Below are 22011 nucleotides of genomic sequence, written 5' to 3'. Positions count from 1 at the left end.
ATCTTCACAAATGTGTTGATTCCTGAACTATTCCTGAGTGAAGATGTTAATTAACTGTGAATATGCCGGAAAGTCCTATACTGTAATGGCTTTATATCCACATGTATAGTCATCAGTAGAGACAACTCGATCTGTCAAAATCGTCTTGGGTTGAGCTCCAAAGGCAAGTTAGTGATCTTAAGCCCTCCTTAGAAGAGTTACCGGTTATTTCTAGCTGTCTCCAACACGGAGTAAAACCCATGCTAAGCACCAAGCATATTCCGGCTCTGGTTAATGTCCGCCGTCCAGCGTTCATAGCCCTATGGTGTCCCTCTATTGTTACATTCTTTCTCCAAGATCAATAGTGGCTCAGATCCAAAGAACTTGGTCCTAAACCACCAATCGCAAGTAAAACCTAGATCAACAATATTAATAGCTCCAAGCGGTCGCCATCATCACTGCTGACTGTGGCAATTTTAGAGAGCTTTCATCTCGGAAATGTTGGATCTTGCTCAGCTATTGTTATGGTGCAGTTATAGCATGGCTAGTGTAGTCGACGAGCCCGATCGAGTCGAGTTTGAGGATTGGCTCGAGGAGCTCGTTGATTTACGAGGCCTGCTCTGCTCGACTCGTGAGATCACCTGTGCTCGTGAGGAAACTCGAGCCCCCAACAAATATGTTTAATACCCTACATAGTACCTAATCAGGCAAAGACTGAAAATGATATTTGCGAAAAACAGATCTTCGGTTCCAATTTGACATAGTAGCCTTTGATCTATCAATATATGCTAAGATCCTACATGGCTAAAAGGCTCGAGCAACTCGAGTCGATTTTTATCAAGTGCTCGTGAAAGCTCTGTTCGTGGCCCCTCCTGCTCGTCCTTGCTCGAGTACAAAGCTGTTTCGCCTTGGGGTTACTATTGCGTCCAGAGTCGTTCTATTGCAGGTTGTGCGGGAAGAAATGCCAGATCATGTTCATGCGTGTCGTTGATTTGGAGACAGAGGTTCGGTGGGAAGTTGGGTTGGGTTGGGTTGGGTTGGGTTGGGTTGGGAGTTAAGTTACCCAGCCGATGCGCTGGTACCGGACCTGCCACCCACCACCCACCCACACACAAGTTGGAGAGGCAACGTGGACATAAAACTGGTGTGTGGAAGAAGGTCTTTCCCTGGACAGTGGTACGATCTTACGAGAGATATTTGAATTTGACCCTAATGCTACATGTACTGGTTGGGAAAGATTTCTACTGTACGTGGCTACATGATCTTTTCAAGTCTCCAAGTACCAGTACTCAGCCCCAGTCCCACACCATTGAGGAAGACCACCAGGCATATGATCGGCTTTTCACCGCTGGGATAAGGATAGAGGCTATATCAACCTCTACAGACCTAAGCACAGATCCCAAGAGATAAGATACTCTACTTCAGATGAGCCAGCTGATATTGATGAATGATGTCCACCATTCACTCATGCTACTGACAAAACATTCAATTCACTTTTAAAGTTGTCGTTTAGGGTATTAATAAAAACACTGCAAGTTTTCTCTCTATTGACTGATTTCAAATGTACGGCCACGGAAATGTATTGACATCATATAGGGATATGGGCAGACAGAAAACGTTAAAGCAGAAGCAAAGCAACTACGATTATCCATTCATACACCCTTCAAGATAAGTGGTGTAGTGTGGTCCATGAGCCGGCTAGAGCTAGCTTGGCTTGTGGGAGGCAGAAGCTCGTAAGGCTCGAGTTTTGGTGGCAGGCTCGTAAACTAGCTCGAGCCGGTAGTCAATAATACAAAAAACAGGTTATCCTTACACCAAGTGCAGTAAAATGGTAGATATAGGCTTCATTTTATGGAGTAATACCGTGAGAAAGGATTTATTATTGAGGTCAGCATTCTAGTGGGTAGAAATTTCCTTTATGGCTTCTAGAGCCTAGTTCAGAGCGAGTAAACTGAGCTTGAGATCAAGCGATGTATATGTGCCTACTTGCCTCGCTGATCTAATTTCCTCTGAACGAGAGAACTCTTTTGCTACACGGAGCTTAACTACAGTTCTAGGACGACTACTACAGTCCGTCTCGCCCCCCTCTCTAACTCCACAGTCTCTTACCACCATCAGACTACCGGCTGGCTTCACCAATATATAAGTGAATCGGATAAGGAGAAGCGGGTATCTATTTCACTCCGTGAGACAGCACCCACTTCTTCACAGACTCTCACTCGACCTACTCTAGTCCAGTTTGGGACGTCCTTCGGTGAAGGATTAGCACATTCCGAGGCGGGAAATCCTTGGGTTTCCCGCCCTTTATTTCGTTGGCCGACTTTGTGGAGAAGAACGACACTCAGACAAGTGCCAACGATGAGAGCAGAACAGCAGCGCTTGGCAGACCTTCGGCGAGTGAGATTTTATGAAGTAGATACTACTTATAGAACTAGAAAAGCAAAAAATGCTGTTATTCAACTGGAAGCGCTAGGCATTCCGTACTAAAAAGACTGTATGTCCCCAGCGGCTCCATATACACCAGCTGCAGCCGCTGCCTACAACCACATCTATCATATCTATCAACCCCAATAAACAACCCCCCAAAAGGAACCAAAAGAAAGGAAAGTACACCAAAAACTAAAACTATGCTATATAAAACAACCCCCCAAAAAGCCAAAAAAGCCCCTGCCCATTCTACACAACCCAGAAAACTATACCTTCATCGAAGTAATCACACTAATAGGCCTCCGATTCCTCCTCTCCCACAGCGATCTCTCGCGTAGCAGCTCCTTGCCCTCCATCGTTCTTGACCGTGGCCGCAGTTCTAGATAGAACGAGAGCACATACGCCGTGAATACGAAGGAAATCACTACACCCTCATCATTAGTCAATCACCTTTCCCCGGAAACCGAAAAGGGTGAAACTTACGCCACTCCAGCACCGCCGCAATGTTGTCTTTATCTATTATCATGAGTACCGCCATCGCTATCGTCCTATCAAGTCACTATTAGCCCAATCCGGGGTTTGTGGGAAGGGGAGAAAGGGCTTACAGAGGGACTTCGATAATAACGATCCACTGTTTAATCTGGTAACTAGTCTTGAGAACTGCGCGCTCAATAAATGCTGTGCCGAGAACTCGGTAGGACAGTGTTGTGAAGACGGCGGAGAATATCACGCCTGGGTATGTGTTAGCTGATTATTGTGGGGTTATGGGCTTTTGGGACAGTACCAAGCATAAAGAGACACAGAAAGCCGTTATGGAAGCGCGGGAACGAGGCCGTGTCGAAGATACTGAGGAGGATGAGCGAGACCGCACCGAGGCCGCCGGCGCCGATGGCGGCGATATCGACGGATGTTTCGAGGCGGCGTTGGTTTCGGTCTGGTTTTTGTCAGTGTGTTGGGCGGCAGGAAAAGAATGGGAAAGGGGGGCGTACGGATGGCGTAGAGAGATGAGAAGAATGTTATACTGGTTACTGTGCAGCCGATTACGAAGAGTGGTTTAAGCATGCTTGCTCCTATGAGTATATCAATATCAACATCTACCATACTACTAAAGAAGAAGTAGGAGAGAATAATACCTATATCGGAGATATACGCAACCGTCTGCCCGCCGCCCATACTCTTATACACTGGCGACCCCTGCGCCAGCCACGTTATCATCAACACCCAATTCATCACTACCTCCCCACCAACAGCCAAAGAAAATCAGCCACACGATCATTACCCCCCTTCCACTCTCCCTCTGCAACCCCCCCCCCCCCAACTCTCCCCAGAACCCCCCACAACAAAAAAGGAGTAGCACCGACGTACCAAACCAAACAAACGCACACACAACCGGACAAATCCAATACGGGAATCTCCTCTTCTCCGTCTCAATGCAGCTCTGCTTCTCGTTGATCTCGGGCAGGCTCATGTCACTGTCGCTGTCGTCCGAGTCCACATCGTTGCTGCGCGCCTGCTGGTAGATCTGCAGCTGGCTCGCAAGCAGTAAGGGACGCGGGAAGGAGTAGTTTGGTGGTTTTGACATTCTAAATTTGGGGGCAGCGCAGCTGCAAAAAAAAGGAAAGTGGGGGAAAGAACGTGGTGGGGGATCAACCCCTAAAAAAAAAAAAAAGAGCGACGGGCTAGTTAGCTAGCTAGTGGTGAAAACAAAAGGTCTCGCCGAGAATTAGACGGAGAAGACTCGCAGCGTGGGCGGCGGAGGGGGGGTATATGAACCCCCCCCCTCCCACTCCTCTCACTCCGACTGCAACTACGACTACGGAGTACACACGACGAGAATACACCCTACACCCCCGGTTCCAGCTATTCGGTAGGGTATGGCGCGTGTTCACCGTTGAACTTGGTCATGAGTGATTCGCTTGTGGTGCATACCTGGGGTATGATGTAGGCACGGTTGCGCAGGTACCGGTGGTCAGACCAGGGTACCACTTCACCGGGTTGGTGATACAGACAAGTACCAGACCCGGGATGAGAGTTGTTATCGGACTAGCTATTGAATTATTCCTATTGATATTGATCTTATCGATAGTGGGTGGGATAAGATGTATGTTACTAGCTACATCATCAATTATATACTTTGGAGTGAACACCTGCTTGGTGGTTAAGTCTTCACCGGGGCAAGAATCTTTTTTGTTTATTCCGCTGAGCTGAACAAGACAAATAAGTGAGACCAGAAAGTTTAAACACCAATGGATGACTCGTTCTGAATGTTGTCAGGAGATAGTTCGAGATTTTTGGGGGATGATTTTCTAATCCATAAACGGATTCGAAGCGTTATCCTCACTTTATGCTTCAGCCTGCAGGTGTCGACGCCGAATAATGGAGCGGAGAGATATAAGAGGGTATGCCTAGCTATGCGCATTCTGGAAGCTTATTATTATAATATTCTTAAAGGAATATATGTAGTTTTGGAATCTTCAGATTGTCCGGGGAGCAAGGATAGGGTGTTTCTCTAGATTATCATTGATTTGGAGAGTGGGCTATCTGTTATTTGGATTGTTATTTGAATGCATTTTGGCCTGTCTGGTCTGAATAGAATATTGTGATGAAAGTTGTCTACATGTCACCTACAAGCTTACAAGTTGTCCACAAAACATTCTAATATAAAACAACATCGGGTGTAAATATATTAAACTCAACGGCCCCGCCCTCCCTCTGAGCACGCACGGGAGAAATATCGATTGATGTATTTACACGGCCAGTAGAGTATAATATCCGCCGACGTAGAGCGGGTAGAGTGAACCACATGTATCCCTCTATGAAGGACTATCTACTCAAGTATTTAGATCTACTTCTACTTGCTAAACCAACGAACAAATATCTCGGTACATCCGCCCCCTCCCCCTCAAGTGCTATCAGCCCAAGTCTAACTCACTAATCAGAAAATGAAGAAAATATATACCCCACCAATCCCCGAACAAAAAAGCCCCGCAAAAAAGGTCCCCCACAAGAAGTTGCACAAAGAAAAAAGGAAAAAGAAAAAAGAGATTAAATTAAACCCCTTCTAACCCCCTATCTAATCCCACACGCATCCTCCCCTCCGCCGCCCCCGCCAACATCTCCCTCCTCACCACATCCTCCACCACCTTCCCGCGCCCCCGCCCCTACCCGCCCCCGCCCCCTCCCCCTCCCCCTCCCCGGCACCAAACACACACTCCCACACATCCGCACACCGCACCACCTCCCCGCCGCCAATCCCCTCTCCACCAGCTCCCCCACGCCCTTCTGCAGCTCCACTGAGTTCGCCACATCCAGCCTCCTCTCCCCCTGCTCCTGCTCCTCCTCAGCCGACGACGACGCCGGCGACGACCCATCACTAGCACCCCCACTACTCTCCTGGCCACTACTATCCCCCTCCTCCTCCTCCTCCTCCTGCGAAGGAGGATCCGCAGCCTGCATGAGCGCCAACCTCCGCCGCGTCGCCAGCGCCCACACATTCTCCTCGACCGTGCCGTCAACCACATACAACCACACCGTCGTCGGCCGTTTCTGCCCGATCCTGTGCACGCGCGATATCGCCTGCAGCTCCAGCGAGACGTTCAGCAACGGCTCGCAGAGGAAGACGTGGGTCGCGTTGACAAGGCTTAGCCCCGCGCTCTGCGACTTTGCGTGCAGAAGGAAGCAGTGCGTGGATGGGTCGGTCTTGAAGGTGTGGATGCCGCTGCGCCCGCGTGTGTCCCCGAGCGTGGCGAAGCCGATGTGCGAGCGGGTGAGGGCGGTCTTCATGAAGTCGAGGAAGTCGCCCCATTGCGAGAAGAGGACGGCTTTGAAGTTGGGTTCGTGCTGGCGGAGCCAGAGGAGGTGACGGATTACTGGTGGGGTGTTAGGTTCGTATTTCAACTAGAGGGAGAGGGGGGTGGGGGGTAATATACTCATATCGATCTTGGAGCCAAAATGCTGATTGATCTCGACACGCTTTATCTCACCCATGATGCGCTTATCCATGCCGGAGTAGATGCTAGCGGAGGCGGCGGCAGCAGGACCAGAGCTACTAGAAGCCGGGGCGCGCTCTTCCTGCATGGTGGCTTCCTTCGGGCGATATGATATCTGGTACATATCCTTCAAGCTCAACGTCGCCGTGCATGCCGGGCACTTGTGTGACGCCTTGTACCATTCGACCATGCACTCCTTGCAGTAGGAGTGGCCGCAGCTCGTGAGTATGCCAATCTCATACGTTTCTAGAAGAAGAAGAAAAAAGGTTAATAACTAACTAAACCACACCACACCACACTACTCTCCTAATCAACTACTTCACTTACCTTTACAGATTAGGCACTCCTGCTCCTCCTCGACGCCTTTTCCTTTCAGATGCACCAGGTAGCGCAGTTTACTCTTTGCCCTTGTGATTTTCTCGGCCAGGGCCTTCTCCTCGTTCAGCAGTTTCTGGAACAACGCATCATCGATGCGCACGCTCCTAGGGAAGAACACCTCCGGCTCAAACGGCGCCACAGTATCCGAGATCGCCTGCATCTGCGAATAGTACTCCTTCCTCGCATTCGTCACATTTCGGAAAAACTCAATCTCACTAACCAAGGGTCAATGATCAGCGCAACCAGAAAAAAGAGCAAACCGGGGACGGGGAAGACAACAGCCCAACTTACTTTGACAACTTCTTATTCACCTCCATCTGCACGCCCACAACCTCCGCCAACACCCCCATCTCCACCTCCACCAGCTCCCTCTGCATCGCCAACCTCCCACCCCCACCCCCACCCGCACCCCTAAACCCCGCCACCTTATGCCGCAGCTCCGCAATCCCCGCCTTCACACTCCGACACGCCACCTGCTCCGGTAGCCTCAGCGCCTCCCTCCGCGCCATCATCTCCGCAAAGAACGCCTGGTGTAGCCCCTTCCGCGCCAAGTCCGCCTGCACATCATGGCGGATGAGCGCGCTGCTCGCCTCGCCGGCCAGCGCCTCGGCGCGGTCCGCAAGCAGCACGCGGATCCCCGTCATGAGGCGCTCGCTGAGCTCCTGGTCGGACACGGAGACCTCGAACTCGTTGCCGCGGTCGTTGTCGTCCTCGTCCTCGTCGGTGGTGGTGTCTTCGTCGAGGATGGGCTTTGCGAGGAGCTCGAGCAGCTGCGCGCGCCATTGAGTAATGAGGTCGGCCTGTGCGTTGAGCGTGGTGGCGATGTCGACCATGTCGTAGAGGAGGGTCTGCGTTTCGATGCCGCAGTTGGTGTTGATGGCGGGGATGGCGGGGATGGCGGCGAAGCGGTTGGTGGTGGCGCGGGTGCGGAGGGTGTTGAGAAACTTGAGGGCTCGACTGCGTGTCTCGTGCATCATCTAGGAGAGAGTGTATCAATATATATATTAAGGTAGGATCTGAAGGGAGGGCTCACTTCTTTACGGACAAGTTTGGCAGCGTCATAGTGCTCCTTCTCCTTTTGGCGGAGCTGGGCGATTTCCTCGCTCTCGGGGTCTACTTCCTCCTTCTTCTCCTTAAGCTGGAACCATGCAGTCCCAACCCAGAAGAGACAGGCGTGCTCGAGCTCCAAGATATTCCGAAGCCGGTTCCGCAGCGTCCCATGGCGGCTTGTATCAGCCCTGCCATCATGCTCCACCGTCTCTTCATTCTCCTCCTCCTCACGCCATTCCACAGGCTCCTCTATAGCCTCCTGCATCTTCGTCTTTGGCTCCGCCTCCAACGCCGCTCTACACTCCCCCACCACCTCCCTCACCTCCGCCAACACACCCATCCACACGTGCAGCGCAGCGTTAAAGTCCTTCTGTATCTCACGCAGCTGCCCTCTGCGGATCTTCGACTCAAACAGCGCCCTCTCGTCGTTCCTGACCGCAACCGAATGCGCATCCGCCATAAGGTCCAACACTTCATCCACCGTCCTCAGCGGCGCCCTCGCCCCGCCAAACGTCTTCCTGTTCCTCTCGCCCGCCTGCGGGTGCAAACACGTCTGCCGCAGCCTCGTCAACCACACCCGCAGCCTCTCCACAACCTCCGGCAACAACTCCCCATCGCCGTCGTCCCTCCTCCTCCCGCCCTCGCCCTCCTCGGTGAGGCGGCACTCGTCGCACATCTGCTGGAATAAGTGACGGTAGTTCTGCTCCTCGATCGCGCTGAACGGAACACGCACCACGACCCGCTTCTGCAGCGGCAGCCGGATCTCGTCGCCCACCATGTCCTTCGTATGCCGCAGCGCAATCTCCCCCACCACCGCGCCAAACGCAGCATGGTTGTACCTTGCCAGCGTCGCGAACAGCGCCGCCCCCCCGCCGCGCTCATCAAACGGCGCATACCGCAGGAACCGCAGCAGCCCGTGCAGGTCATTGATATCCCTCCTGATCGGCGTCCCAGACACGGCCCACGCATTGACACGGGGTATCTGCCGCGCCACGACGGCCGCATTGCTAAGCCCGCCATCAATCATCTGGGCCTCATCCACGCAGACGCGCCACCAGGTCAGCTCGCCGAGGGGGCTTCGCCGCGCCTCGTAGCGCTTCGTCTTCATGAGCCGCTGCGACCAGTCCTTCCCCGCGAGATAGTGCAGCTCGTGCGACAGCGCCGCATACGTCGTCAGCACCACGTCCGCCGCGCGGAACAGCTCCACGACCTCGTCGGTGCTGGCGCACAGCTGCTGCTTCAGACCGCGGTAGTGGCACACGCGCACACTCGGCGCGTGCGCGGCGATCTCGGCCTTCCACTGCTCGAGGATGCTCGGCGGCGTGATGATGAGTGTTGCGGCGATGTTGCGGCGGTCGGCCGCCAGCGCCGCGGCTGGCATGGCGTGGTGCGACAGCAGCGCTATCATCTCGACTGTCTTGCCGAGCCCCATCTCTTCCGCTAGCAGGCCGCCACGCGGTAGCTCTGCTGCTCGCCAGAGTGCCGGCAGGTCTTTACTGACGATGCCGTACACGTGCGATACATAGCACTCGCCGCCCTCTGCGTCTCGCTCGCAGAAAAACGTCGGTGGGGGCCCGTCTTTCTCCGCCGGAATAGCGGCGGCGGTGGCGGTAGGGGGGGCACCTTCACGGTCCAGCATCCACTGGACTGTGCGGCGCTGGTACGGCAGCAGCGTACACTCCAGTACCGGGTGCTGCACCGAGTCCGGCACCACCAGCGTGCGCGCGGGTGTGTGGCAGGCGGCATAAAAGTCCTTCGGCGTGACCGCGCGCGCGCCCTTGACGACCGGTGCGTGCGCCGGGAATGCGTCTGCGAGCAGGCGCCACCAGGGGTCGGTGCTTGCCAGGGCGATGGTCGAGGATGTGGGGGCGTTGTGGCAGCGGGCGGTGAGGGTTAGGGTTAGTGATATAGTTGCGGGCGCGGGGAAGAAGGTGAGGATGCAGGAGCTGCTGAAGGGGCGGGGAGTGGTGGGGGTCTTGGTGGGTGGGAAGTGGGTGGTGATTGTGGATGCCCAGGTTATGTCGCGCGGGAGGGTGGCGGGGAGGGTGCTTGGGTCGAGACTGGGTGGTGGTTAGTAGATGGTTCAGATGGTGATGTATATATAATTTGTAGAGATGGGCAGTTACTTTAGAGCTATAAGCTCCCCCCATTGTTAGCAGAGGAGAGAATCAACCGTCCAGTCCGCGCACTCCCGGTATCTATATCCGCATCCATATCGACATCCTCCCCCCATCGAGCACCCGCAGATCAACAACAACCGGGACCTCAGAGCCCGCATAAATCCCTAGGACCCCAGCCTGCTCGGCGGGGTTCACAGTCTAAATTTTGTTAGTAAAATCCAGCCTTTCGAGTTGTGGTGGGGGGGAAAACTCACGAAGCTGACATGGTGCCGCGCTAGAACTACATGTGCTGGCTCTCCTCCGCTACTATCGCTGTCGCTACTACCGCTATCGCCGCTACCGCCGCCGCTGATGTTGCCGCCGTTTCGTTTCTGCCGCTTTGGTCGTGGGGTGGGGATTGTAGCAGTAGTGATAGTGGTAGTGGTAGTGGTGGTGCTGGTGCTGGTGCTGGTGCTGTTGGTAGTAGTAGTAGCGGCGATTGAAGAAGCAATGTTCTCGTTCTTTATGTGTGCGATAGCTATACAGCTCCAATCAGCATCTGCAATTCGAGCTGTGTGCATGTGGGAATGAATAGTAGCTCACAGGCAGAAACACAACAGAGACTCCCGGTCGCCATTTTAGTTTTTTGGTGTGACGGTAACGGTAATAGTAGAATAAAAACAGAGGAGAAAGGAAAAGATGGAAAGAAAAGAAAAAGAGAACAGGCTGTGGGGCGGCCTTGTTACGACAGCTCGTCCGTCGGGATCCTCAAAAGCTACAAACAGCCAGGCTAGGTGTGCAGGGATGAGGCGTGGGGGTGGGGGCGGCGGTGGTGGAAAAACGATGTTCCAGATTTTACGGGTCTTGGCGTGTGGGGGAGGTGTGGAAGAGTTACACGGGAAGAGAAGAGAAAAGATGAGAAGAGAAGAGGAGAAGAGAGGAGAAGAGAGGAGAAGAGATGAGATGAGATGAGAAGAGATGAGATGAGAAGATGAGAGGGGAGGGGGGGGAATGGGGAAAGATGGAGGAGTGAAGGAGCGAGGGAGACAGCTTGGTCGGTGCTAGCCATTCTAATGAGAACGTAGACAACTCCATGACGAAGGGACGAAAGACAGTCTACAGCAACAAAGGCAACACCTCAACCGTGGGCACCGTTACTTCGACTTACCCCCGTAGAGAAATGCTGAGCACGGGCACAACACGCCACTGCCAGCAGGGGTCTCAATGGGCCAGTCAGTAGAGTACATGTACATGTAGCTAAACCTTAATTCTCCACCTGTAGCCGACCGAGTGACCAGCGATGAGCAGCCCTCCTCCCGGCCCGTCCAATTGGTCGTTTATGTAGCCATACTGGGACCCTACTCCACTACTACGCCGCTACACTACATGTACAGACAGGATCCCCACCCACTACGTACATGTAGTACTACGGGTACAATTGCCACCAGTCAGTCAGAAAACCGAGTGATGTCGATGTCCATATATATATACCGGTATTGATATTTACACTTCTTAGACCACCCGCCCCACTATCATTTCTTCCCCGCCTTGAGTTTCTCCACCTCTGCCATAAGACCCTTCACCTCCTCTACACCCACCAATTAGCCCACTTTCCCCCTCCCCCCCAAAACACACACACACACACACACACACACACAAAGAAGAGAAGGATCAGAACATACCCTCCTTCCCTCGCTGCACCTCCTCCTTCTCCAGCTTCAACCATGCCCAGTAGCACGCCTGGTACGTGAAGAACGACATCAAAAACACCTTTGACAGCGGCCGCCCAAGCTCTTTGTAGAACCCAACCTACCCCACCCCCATTGTCAGCGACCCTCTCTCTCTCTCTCTACTCTCTAACCAGAATGGTGGGGGGGGGGGGGGAACATACATGCTTCGACACCTTCTTCTGCTGCTGTGGCGCGGGCTGCGGGGGCGCCATCTCCGCCATTCCCCTCCTCTGCCCACCGGCGCGGAGTAGGCCTGGTAGTAGTGCTCGTGCTGCTCGTGCGCTCATCGTCGCTCCAATAAATCCCACGTTTCAATTGACGACGTTGCAGGAACCGTCGAGCAGGGTTTGTTAATTACCACCTCTAGTAGATGAGGCTTGGCAATGACTACCAGCCAGGTTGTGTGGGTTGTGGGTGAGTGGATGAAATGACTCGGTAAATTAAGTAACTGTAACTGTTAGGTGTCCTCCTGTCAGACTGCGACCCCTAACCCCGTAACCCCGTTGGCCTTTAAATCCACGCCTGTGCCTGCTGTCCTCTAGGGACTGACGGACGGATAGAACAAACAAACGATAGACAGACAGACAAACAGATCTACTCTCAGCTACTTTGCAAACCTCTTTACACGCACGCACACTCTACAATCTACGGTCGAGACAGAACAGAAACCCACAGCAGTTTTGAAACAGAAGCAATGGTAAGTCCCCTCTAGATGATCTGCCTCCTACCACCTCTCCCGAGCTCTCCTCCCAACAGCCTCTCTCACACCCCCCCCCCCCCCCCAAGAACCTGCTCTCCCCACACCCGCAACCCCCGAAAACAAAACTATACAGCAAACTAACAAACCACAGGCGCAAACCCCCCAGCAACGCAAAGCAAACGAGCGCTTCGCCAAGCGCGAAGAGAGCAAGCGCGGCAAGCCCGACGCCGCGCTCGCAAAGCGCCACAAGTTCAAGTCGCCCGTGTCGCCCATCTGGCTGAGTACGTTCTTCTTCTTCTTCTTCTTCCCCCCGTATTGTGGGTTGTGTGTGGATTGAAGCTAATTGAGAACATGGGATGAATGTAGTCATGCTGGCGTTTGTGGTGTTTGGCGGTATCATGTTTGAGCTTATCCGGCTGTTCTTCTAGAGCTGAGCTCTGATTTAGGTGGCTACTAGGAGAGCTAGCTAGCTAGCTAGGAGAGCTGGGGAAGCTAGCTAGAGAGCTATGGGAGCTGTGTGGGGGGAGAGTAAAATGGGGGTTTTCTTTTCTTTTTTTGTTATTTTCTTTTTCTTTTCCGTTTCGTTTCGTTTCGGGGTGTTAATGTATTATTATTATACTTCTTTTCTTACTACTGCTGCTATGAGTGAGAAAATCAGCTACATATCTGGTCTGCGCCGGTACTCGGGACGGCAGCCATCCCACACAAAAGAAAGAAGAGAGCTAGATGCGAATTACATGTAGATGTGTTGTGGCCTCATCAAGGGTTGTGGCCTATGTGTCCTACATCACAGTCACTCGGCCGGCCGGGCCGGGGGTGTATCATACTTTCTCACTCTCACTCCCACTCTCTGCCTACCCTTTTTTTCTTCTCTTCTTCTCTCTCATAAATATAAAAACAACGCACGCACACAATGCAAAATCCAAAAGAACAGAACAGGAAAAGAATAGAATAGCCTAGAATAGAAGAAAAAAAACATTTTTAAATATTACACTCGATACCATAATATCGGGCTCATGATCCACAATATTTATATTCTACAAAGCTCCCAGCCCCCTCTTCTTCGCGCCCTGCTCGTTCTTCATCTTCATCCCCGTCTCAAACTGCTTCTCGAGCTCCTTCTCCCTCTTTGATACAGAGTCCTTGGCTGTACTACTCGCGATTGCGGCGGTGGCGGCGGCGGCGGGGCTGGCGCCGAGCAGGCGGAGGAACTTGGACTTTCGGGCGGCGTCACCACTGAGCTCGGAGGCGTCCCAGACGGTGCTTGCGGCGGTGGTGGTGATGGGTTCGGGGGTTGAGGAGGTGGTGGGCTTCTGCTTCTTGTCGGATTTTTCCTTCTTTTCCTTTTTGTCCTTTTTATCTTTCTTTTCGGACTTGTCGGCGGACTTTTCTTTCTTGTCTTTCTTTTCTTCCTTCTCTACCTTTTCTTCCTTCTCCTTCTTATCCTTCTTCTCATTCTTGTCTTTTTTCTCCTTCTTGTCCTTCTTGTCCTTCTTCTCCTCCTTATCTTCCTTTACCGGGGTCGCCGCCTCCTTCTCTACCTTCCTGCGCTTTTCGCCGCCGTTCGAGTCCTCTTTCTCGGTCTTCCGCTTCGATTTCGACTTCTGAATCACCACAATCAGTACTCCACACACACCAACCCACCCCACCCCACCCAACTATAGTTTCACACAAACCTCTGGAGAATCCTCCTCTGACTTCTTGGCCTTCTTAGCGGCCTTCCGCTCCTCCTTTGAGAGCTTTGGCTCTGGGCTGTCGGTGGAGTCGGTGGAGTCGGTGGAGGCTGGGGATTTATCTTTCTTGTCCTTCTTGGATTTCTTGTCTTTCTTCTCTTTCTTCTCCGAGGTGCCGTTGGTCGAGGTGCCATTCGTAGCTGGTGTCTCTTCCGTCTTTAATTTCTTCGACTTCTTCGACTTCTTCTTCTCCTTCACCGGCTATACACGCACCCACACCATACTGTTAAAATCTTCGCTATCAATGATCACCATACAACAAAAAAGAACCAACCTCGACTTCCTCCTCCCTCTCCCTCTTCCTCTTCTTCTCCCGTCCCTCCGTCTCCGCCTCCTTCTTCTCCCCCGCAGCGGTGCCATTGGGCGCACTCTCCTTCCTCGCCGGTGGCCCACCGTTACCGTTCTTCAGCGCAGCCCTCCTCTGCAGCGCCGACGTCTCCACCTCCGCAGCAGCTTCAGGCTCAACAGACAGCGCGAGCCGCGGCGACGCAATCGCAATGTCGTTAGCATTATCGCCCGACTTTGCATTCCGCCCATACCCCTTCCTGCCCTTTCCGCGGGTCGTGAAGCCTCTTCCACCGCCTCTGCCGCCCCCGCCGCCGCCTCTACCGCCTCGTCGGCCTGCTGCCGGTGCGTGGTCGGCCGCACGAGAAGGCCCCGATTGCATGAGCGCCAGGCGCGCAGGGTTGATTCCTGCGAATGGGTCTTCGGGTGACATTTTGGTTTGTTAATTATGGAGGGGGTTGAATAGTAATTTTTTCTTAACGTTGCTAAGTGTGTGAACTTTTTTTTCCAGGGCCTGCAGAAACTTTTTTTGTTGCGCACAGACCAGTCGGTGCAGGAGACGGGACTTGGCGGGACAAGGGTTTTGTGTGGGTTAGGGCTCGGGACTATGGTTAGTTCGCCCGGTGTGGTTAGGACGGCGTGGTTAGGACGTGGTAAATTCTCCGATCCACCAATGGATAGCTGGACACCGTTGAACTGGCCACTCTGGAGTAAGAGTAGGGGGCTCAAAGCTCTACAGCTACTACATGTAGTAAATGTTTGGAATTCCCGTTCAATCCATTGGAGCAGTGAGTTAACCGCTGCGCTCGCACCTTTGAGGTCCTGGATAAAGCCTATCACGACACCAACAATTAACTCTTGTTTATATCTTGCGTCGTCCATGTCGATAACTCTTTCCGCCGGCTGCCAAATTCCCCCAAATCTACCCGGGGAAGATCGAAGCCATAGATACATAGTTCCTTGGTGGGCTGTAGTTTCGGGGCAGTAGCATATATCACGATCACCCAAATCTGTTTTTCCAAAAGGTCGACGGGAAAAATTTGACTGCGAGAAGGCTTCACGGGGGCTAGCTAGCAGTCTTAGTGTAAGAGCTATTTGGAGCTCTAAGGCACCCCGGGGGTGTGGGATGTGGGGTGTGGGGTATACTTGGAGATGATGATTCCAAGTATCTTAACCTCGCCTCGCTCGAACCACTCAATTCCAGTAGATACACAGGGAAAGAAAGACCGATTGGCAGCTAGAGCTGCTCCTGGGTATCTCTAGCTATAGCTATTATTAGTTTCAACAAGCATACCTTGAAAAGCCTCCAGCAGACCAGGGTGAGACTCACTCACCAGCTGCAGATAGATCTTTCCGTGTTCTGTCCCTGTGTATGGCTATCCGTCTCGCTCAAGTAATATCTCTCGCATCTCCTAGGAAGCATGGGGCATTGACCAGGGAGGCTGCAATGCGGATATCTCCGGGATCCTTCTGTTTCTTTTGAGACTTGCGGAATAGACAGGCTCGTATCAAAACCCGATAGGTATCTGTGGTCACAGCATCTCTCTGTATGTAGAGTGCTAGCTGCAGCTACTAAAGTTTAAACCCGACCGCTGATCATTGTAATTGGAGGTTACTATCGCTGGTTGGTTGGTAGGTAGGTTGTGCTTCCACGTGTCCAAAAGGGTCGCAGCAGAACACTTGATAGATGCGTATTTAGCTCGTTATCTTATCCACGAGCTAGACAGGACAGAGTGTCGTCATATACATGTATTTGGGAGACGTATTTCGGGCTCGTAATATGCTATCTACTCCAAAGGGCTATGTACGCATTTTGGGTCCGAGTGAGAATCTATGAACATGGGCTTTTGGCTCCGGATCGGTCAATCCCTATCCCTATCCCATTGGTTACAGCCGATCCCATCTTTCGCCGTGGCATGGTGGCTTCTTGGATTCGTTTTCAGAGGAACGTTAGAGAAGCGTTAGCAATGGGGCGGTTGGAAAGAAACTACACTGTAGGCGCTATGCTATAGACCCGAGTGGGTGAACACTGAACCGTCCACCCCAGTTGATCACGATAACGAGCGCGCCATACATCGGGAAGAATCTCTTCGCTCTCCTCGGCTCAAGAAGTGCATGTGCATGTGCCTCCGATTCGGGGCGGCATTACATAATTTACCACGGCGTCATGGCCGGCCATCGGAACACTTGCACCTAGAGTAGCTGCACTTGCACTTGCATTGCATTCCCCAACCCAACCCAGCCCAGCCCAGCCCAGCCCCTCACTTTTATCGCCATTGCAAACACGGCCATCTGGCCCTTCCACCATGGCCAAATATCCCTTTCGTGGTCCGGGGGGGGGGGGGGGGGCAAGATAATTTCCGAGATGTTTCAAAGGCGCAATATTGTGATGAGGAATTATTATCAACGATGATGGTAATCTCTTGTGTTGCAGCTATCACTACGACTGGTCGGGGGCTTTTGTTTACTGCTAGTTCAGGCCGGACCTGACTTCTAAGGATGCCACTAGTTTTCCTGACCTGATCTCCTGCCTGGTCCCTTTCACTTACTCGAGCTGTCCCTACAAAATAGCTACATTTATGCGTGATTTGTGGAGTTCGGACAGTCGTTCCTTGACTATCATGGCCATGAATTATCAATCAACCAATAAAATGACTGCCATCATGAAATATCACTCGCCACCATATAACCTGAATAAGCCTTGCAACCTGTGTTTTATAGGAAGCCACCCAGACAGTCTTTCTCATCTATTAAGATTAAATACAAGAGAATAAAAAACCCTAGAGCGGAAATGATATTCACAGATATTAGAAGATTCGAAAACGAAGCTTCAGCCGGCCAGAGGAACCACCATGTACCAGATAGATAATCCCCAAGATACAAATGAAACACTCGCCGGATCGGATCGTGCGTCCCGTCCATGGGGAGGTTGTTGTCGCTAGGAAGAATAAATAGCCACAAAAGAATAGAAACTGATATAAAGGAATGACCACAATTATCATCAAGCATAAATCCTGCCAGGAGCAATACATGCATCGTCATACATCATTATTTCAAAGAGGAACAAGCAGCCACTCCCTCAGTCCTCCCACTCCCAAATCATTCAACCGTAGTTTAAGATGACGATAAATAAAAAAAACCAAAAGCAGATCCGACGTGTATGACACATAAAAATATAGGCTATAATGGCACTTACCGTCTTTGAAAATGCTTGCCTGTATATAGCAAGCTTACAAGTCCTCCCGAAACCTCGAGCTGACACTGCCTTCCCCCGCAGAAAACCTCCTCTCATCATGTGGGAAGAAACCAGAAGAAGGTCTATTCGTGGGTGCGAACGTTGGAGACTGCTGTGAGAATGTGTCCCTTGCCTCGTCGGGATACTCCGAGTGATCTTCGGTGCTCGAGATCCGGCCATTGATCTTGGCAAAATCCTTGGTTTTTTTCCGAAGGAGTTTTCCTTTGCCTTTCTTGGTACCTTGATCATCGGGGGTCGCTGCGTCTCCTGTCCGTCTCCTAACCGTAAAGTGGTAACCACCCGCCCCTATACTAGATAACGAATGTCGACGCCTCACCAGAGTTTTATCACCTCCATCTGTCCTTATCGGCTGCATACCCGCTGCTGAAACTGACCGCATCCCTACAGGTCCTTGGGGTGCTCCATTCACTTTCGGTACTATAATCGATGATATACGGCGGGGGATTCTGAATGCAGATTCTGGCCGCGGACTCCTGTTGAACGCCGTTCGGTCTTCGCTGGCTTCATTGATGTGTTGCTGCTCGGAAATAGCAGCATGCCCCCACTAAAAGTAGGGTCAATCGCAGTACCACCTATCGGGGCGCTGATGGCAACAGCCTCTTTTTCATCACGACTGATTTGGCGACTTTGGCGTCTTCTAAATCTATTGAAAAGCCCTCTAATCCTCCCCTCTTTGCTGTCCGGTAAGGGTGATGTGGGGGATATGGGACTACCATCACCTAGTCCACCCAAATCCCCACCACCTCTGCTGTCGATCTTTGAAGGCTGTCTCCGTCCCTTTACTGCTCGCTTTTCCTCTTCTTTCCGGCGTTTCTCGTCCTCTTTTTCGATGGCTTCCTCACATATTCTCAGCAGTGGTTCTTGTGGTGAGGGTACAATCTTGTCCTCTAGGGGTAGAGTTAAGGGGAAATATAAACTTTAAAACACACCTCTAGCCCTCCGGATATCCTCACGTGTCTCCCTTTCTCTTGCTTGATGTAGGGCTTGCACCCGTCTTGATTCTCCAATATCCAAATGTTCCTCTAATTCTCTAGCTCTTTCAGAATCTATCCTAGCCCTCTCTGCGTTTGCCCTTCTATTAATATTTTCCAACAACGGCTGTACATTTCTTTGTGCAATTGCATCGATTTCCTCCGGCGCCATATATGCGCCGCCTCCGATGCTGATCTTCCCATGGTTCTCTGTACGTTTTTCAGACTCCGCCTGTGCAATTTGAGTGGCCCTGGGTTCCCAATCTTCACGTCTCGCGAGCCCCCGAGAATCTGCGACTTGCTTATCTATTCCCGACAGCTTGGCTTGAACGTTTCGCTGAGCAGCAGACATGAGTAAGAAAGCGTTCTCACCACGCTTTTTTGCATCAGCCCGCGCTATGTCCCCACGAAGAAGTGCCATATCTGCTTCGGTATTACGAGCTTGGCCAATATCACTCGATCCTGCGTTGGGGACAGTATGAGAGCGGTTGATCGAAGTCTGAGCAGCTTGAGCCCCGAGAGGAGAAGCTGAGAGTGTACGATCAGTATCGTAGCCTATCTTTGCTAAACGCTCAGCTGCAACTTTGCGAGCGGCCTCTTGGATATTTGAATTAAATCGCCTCGATGGCGGGGTTGTCGCAGGGACAGATTGCGCTGAATGGTCATGTCTTGGTACATCAGGTAAGGTGGTACGGCGGCTACTTTTAGACATTGAAATTGTGGCTGCACGGAGTACGTCCGACTTGCGCTTATCCTGCTGTGGAACCCTGCCCGCGTTGAGCACCTTGCTTTCTGCGACGTACTCCGAAGTCGGGTCTGCTCCTGTGGCGACAGAGAGACGCCGAGTAGGTGGCATGTGAGCAATAGTTGCAGCTGTCAAAGCGCTATTTCCCGCGCTGGCCGCTTCGGTTTCCTGACGAATAGTCAAAGGCATCGGAGAAGATCCGGAGCGCCGTCTTTTTTCCTTTGAGCTTTGCATCGCTCCTATGGCGCCAGACAACGACCAACGCTTGAATGACTCAGGCATTGTATATGGCTGCGGGAAAGAAGGGTCTTCAAGGGCGTGGAGAGCAGCTTTCCCCGCAGGTTCACTCGGGGCAGGTTCCCAAATGTTCACGGACTTTGGGTTGCTGTGTGCAAGGGAAGCGGCGGCTCCAGCGGCGGCAATAGAGTTTGGTCTCCAGATTTCCACCGGTCTATGATCACGGTGAGCCAATAACGCCGCCGAAGCTCCAGCAGCCTCAGGATGTAGCAATCCTATGGTAGGATAGCTTGGCAACTCGTGAGCTTCCGCTGTGCGAAGATAGTGAGCAGCTGTTACAAGAGGAGAAGGTTGTTAGTAAAGATTACCAAAAATCCCTTCCGTGTAGTGATGTGAAGGGTAAAAGAAAGAGAAATAAACCGGAGTTGTGATTTATCTTTCAAGGAGGACAAGTGGGTAACCCCTTTCCAGGAGAATTACCGTAAAGTTCGGTAGTGGCAAAAAACTTTGTACCACGCTGCAATTCGTTGTTATTATCGGTCTGAGTTGATACAGTCTGCATAGTCATATCTCGGGGTCCGGTCATTCTTGCAGGAGTGTTTAAGGCCGAGCTAACGTCAGTCACGGCGGTTGCATTATTCAAAATCACCCCCTGTGAACCGTTTTTCGATAAAGATGTGCCCAATTCATCTTTATTGGGTGCAGTAGAAATAGCCGTATGTGGGGATGTGGAAGTTGCAGGTGGGGTTGGGGTTGCAGTTGTGTCAGACTGGCTAGGGATATGAGTATGAGAAGTGTGGCCGTTTGTCAACGGCAGCAGCATATTAGAAATGGGAGCCAGGGGGTGCAATAATGTTGCCATGATGGCTCTAATTTTGTCAACTTGGAATAGATATTGGTACTGGTGTAACGATCAAGTCAGACAAATGATATAAATTGAGCTGGCTGCGGGGAATTACAGATCAATATGTGGAGTACAGGGTATAAAATAGCACAGACTGCAGGGGAATAGAGGCGGGATGCCGTCAGTGCACCGTTGAAGTCGAAGTGAAAGATCACCAGCAGGGAACTATGGTCATAAAGCTGCTCGCTAAGTTACCGATAACATAAGTAATGGACAGTTGGGCTCGGCGTCTGGAGATGTTCCGATTATTGGAGGAATGACTTGTTTGGCAGGGGAGGACGGTGTATCTGACTTATCGGGAGGCACTACTGTTTTCAGTGGTTTATCACAGGCCTGAAGGCTTAAAAGTGTGACATTTACTCGTGATGTCATCCGTTTACTGTCTGTCACAGTACCGTCATCGTTTACCATACCCCAATGTACTCTACACAGAGGTAACACTCAATGTCATGCCCCCGAGTAAGTAATGGCTGCAATTACCTGGTACCGGCTCTACGTATTACTTGTTTTTGAAAACCCTTACTGCAGCTGTGGACGCATGCCCGGTAATGCAATTCCCAAGATCGAAGCCGGTAATTGGCATGCATTTCTATCACAAAACCCATTTGTCTGCTCAAATATAGATTCATAACGGTGTTACCTGTACCTACAGCAGCATGTAGAGCCTTTCCAGACTCGTATGCTGTAATAGTTGACTGGTCCATACGGTCCTAGGATCCTACATGCTCACCAACATAAACGTTATCGCCTACCAGCATGGCCATTAATTAATCTGGTGATTTATTACAGCGCCAGTCCGAGATGTTCTTAGTGGACGGCATTCACTGTCCGTTCATAGGGTGCGAGGCGAAGAGCTGCCCAAAGCTTGGAAAGCGGTTGGCCCGATGTCAGGTTGCGTCAGAACCGGGGGGCATCTTGGCCATCAACCGTGAAGCGAAACTTTCCTATGACGTCCGGAAACTTGAAAGTTTATCGGGACTGCCTGTCTACCGATTGGTGCCTAAAAGCCGTTGAGATTCATGGGTATGATAACGAAGCTTAACGACGATAAGTGACTTGTCCATCCTTTTGACAGCTTCAAAGTCTCTATTTTCATCGATAGACGGAAGGGGTGGCCGCTGCGGGGAGTGTTGTCTGACAAGGGAGGGGCAGAGGGTCGACCAGGGATTCTTTATGAACTCGAACCGTCTCGAATCACGGATCAATTCAAATGTTGTTGATATCAGCTTAACCGCTAACCCTACAACGCCCTGTTACTTGCTCTGAAAATTCTTGGGACGGCAAAATGACCTTTTCAATTGGTAGACAACAAAACATTCGAGTGAATTTCTTGCATGAACCCTAGTACAAATTCGCAGCTGGGAATAGGGTTCTTCAGTAGTACCTTCTACTTAGGTAAGTACTTTTCTGAGGCCTTTTCACGCCAACCACTAGCCACTTACAATAAGCATAGTTGCACAGCTAGCCAGCTGATTAAGACTCATGATTAGAGGATTAGAGGGAAACAAACTCGTTCCTCTATCAAGCT

The 22011-nt window shown here is 51.7% G+C and overlaps 5 protein-coding genes across 5 annotated transcripts; all 5 read right to left on the bottom strand.

Annotated features, from left to right (window-relative positions):
- Window positions 1-2672: 2672 nt before the first annotated feature.
- Window positions 2673-3988, bottom strand: LAJ45_07037 (uncharacterized protein; the record flags this gene model as incomplete). Its single annotated transcript, XM_046116596.1, has 7 exons — window positions 2673-2830; window positions 2890-2954; window positions 3012-3138; window positions 3191-3340; window positions 3396-3476; window positions 3540-3638; window positions 3772-3988. 7 exons carry the CDS (start codon window positions 3986-3988, stop codon window positions 2673-2675), a joined length of 897 nt encoding a protein of 298 aa, XP_045970365.1.
- A 1487-nt stretch (window positions 3989-5475) lies between these two features.
- LAJ45_07036 (uncharacterized protein) lies at window positions 5476-10559 on the bottom strand (the record flags this gene model as incomplete). The annotated part of the gene is made up of 9 exons (XM_046116595.1): window positions 5476-6275; window positions 6336-6641; window positions 6723-6988; window positions 7065-7750; window positions 7807-9883; window positions 9950-9963; window positions 10064-10141; window positions 10198-10460; window positions 10526-10559. 9 exons carry the CDS (start codon window positions 10557-10559, stop codon window positions 5476-5478), a joined length of 4524 nt encoding a protein of 1507 aa, XP_045970364.1.
- Window positions 10560-11332: 773 nt separating this feature from the next.
- Window positions 11333-11939, bottom strand: LAJ45_07035 (uncharacterized protein; the record flags this gene model as incomplete). The annotated part of the gene is made up of 5 exons (XM_046116594.1): window positions 11333-11348; window positions 11414-11451; window positions 11506-11510; window positions 11605-11731; window positions 11814-11939. The coding sequence occupies 5 exons, from the start codon at window positions 11937-11939 to the stop codon at window positions 11333-11335; spliced, it is 312 nt and encodes a 103-aa protein (XP_045970363.1).
- Window positions 11940-13389: 1450 nt separating this feature from the next.
- Window positions 13390-14803, bottom strand: LAJ45_07034 (uncharacterized protein; the record flags this gene model as incomplete). Its single annotated transcript, XM_046116593.1, has 3 exons — window positions 13390-13956; window positions 14029-14286; window positions 14360-14803. 3 exons carry the CDS (start codon window positions 14801-14803, stop codon window positions 13390-13392), a joined length of 1269 nt encoding a protein of 422 aa, XP_045970362.1.
- Window positions 14804-17600: 2797 nt separating this feature from the next.
- Window positions 17601-20441, bottom strand: LAJ45_07033 (uncharacterized protein; the record flags this gene model as incomplete). Its single annotated transcript, XM_046116592.1, has 4 exons — window positions 17601-18127; window positions 18196-18459; window positions 18556-19911; window positions 20060-20441. 4 exons carry the CDS (start codon window positions 20439-20441, stop codon window positions 17601-17603), a joined length of 2529 nt encoding a protein of 842 aa, XP_045970361.1.
- Window positions 20442-22011: the final 1570 nt, after the last annotated feature.

Source organism: Morchella importuna (assembly GCF_003444635.1).
Source record: "Morchella importuna strain M04M26 chromosome Unknown Morimp01GS021, whole genome shotgun sequence".
NCBI classification, from domain to species: Eukaryota; Fungi; Ascomycota; class Pezizomycetes; order Pezizales; family Morchellaceae; genus Morchella; species Morchella importuna.
This window is presented reverse-complemented; position numbering and strand designations above follow the sequence as displayed.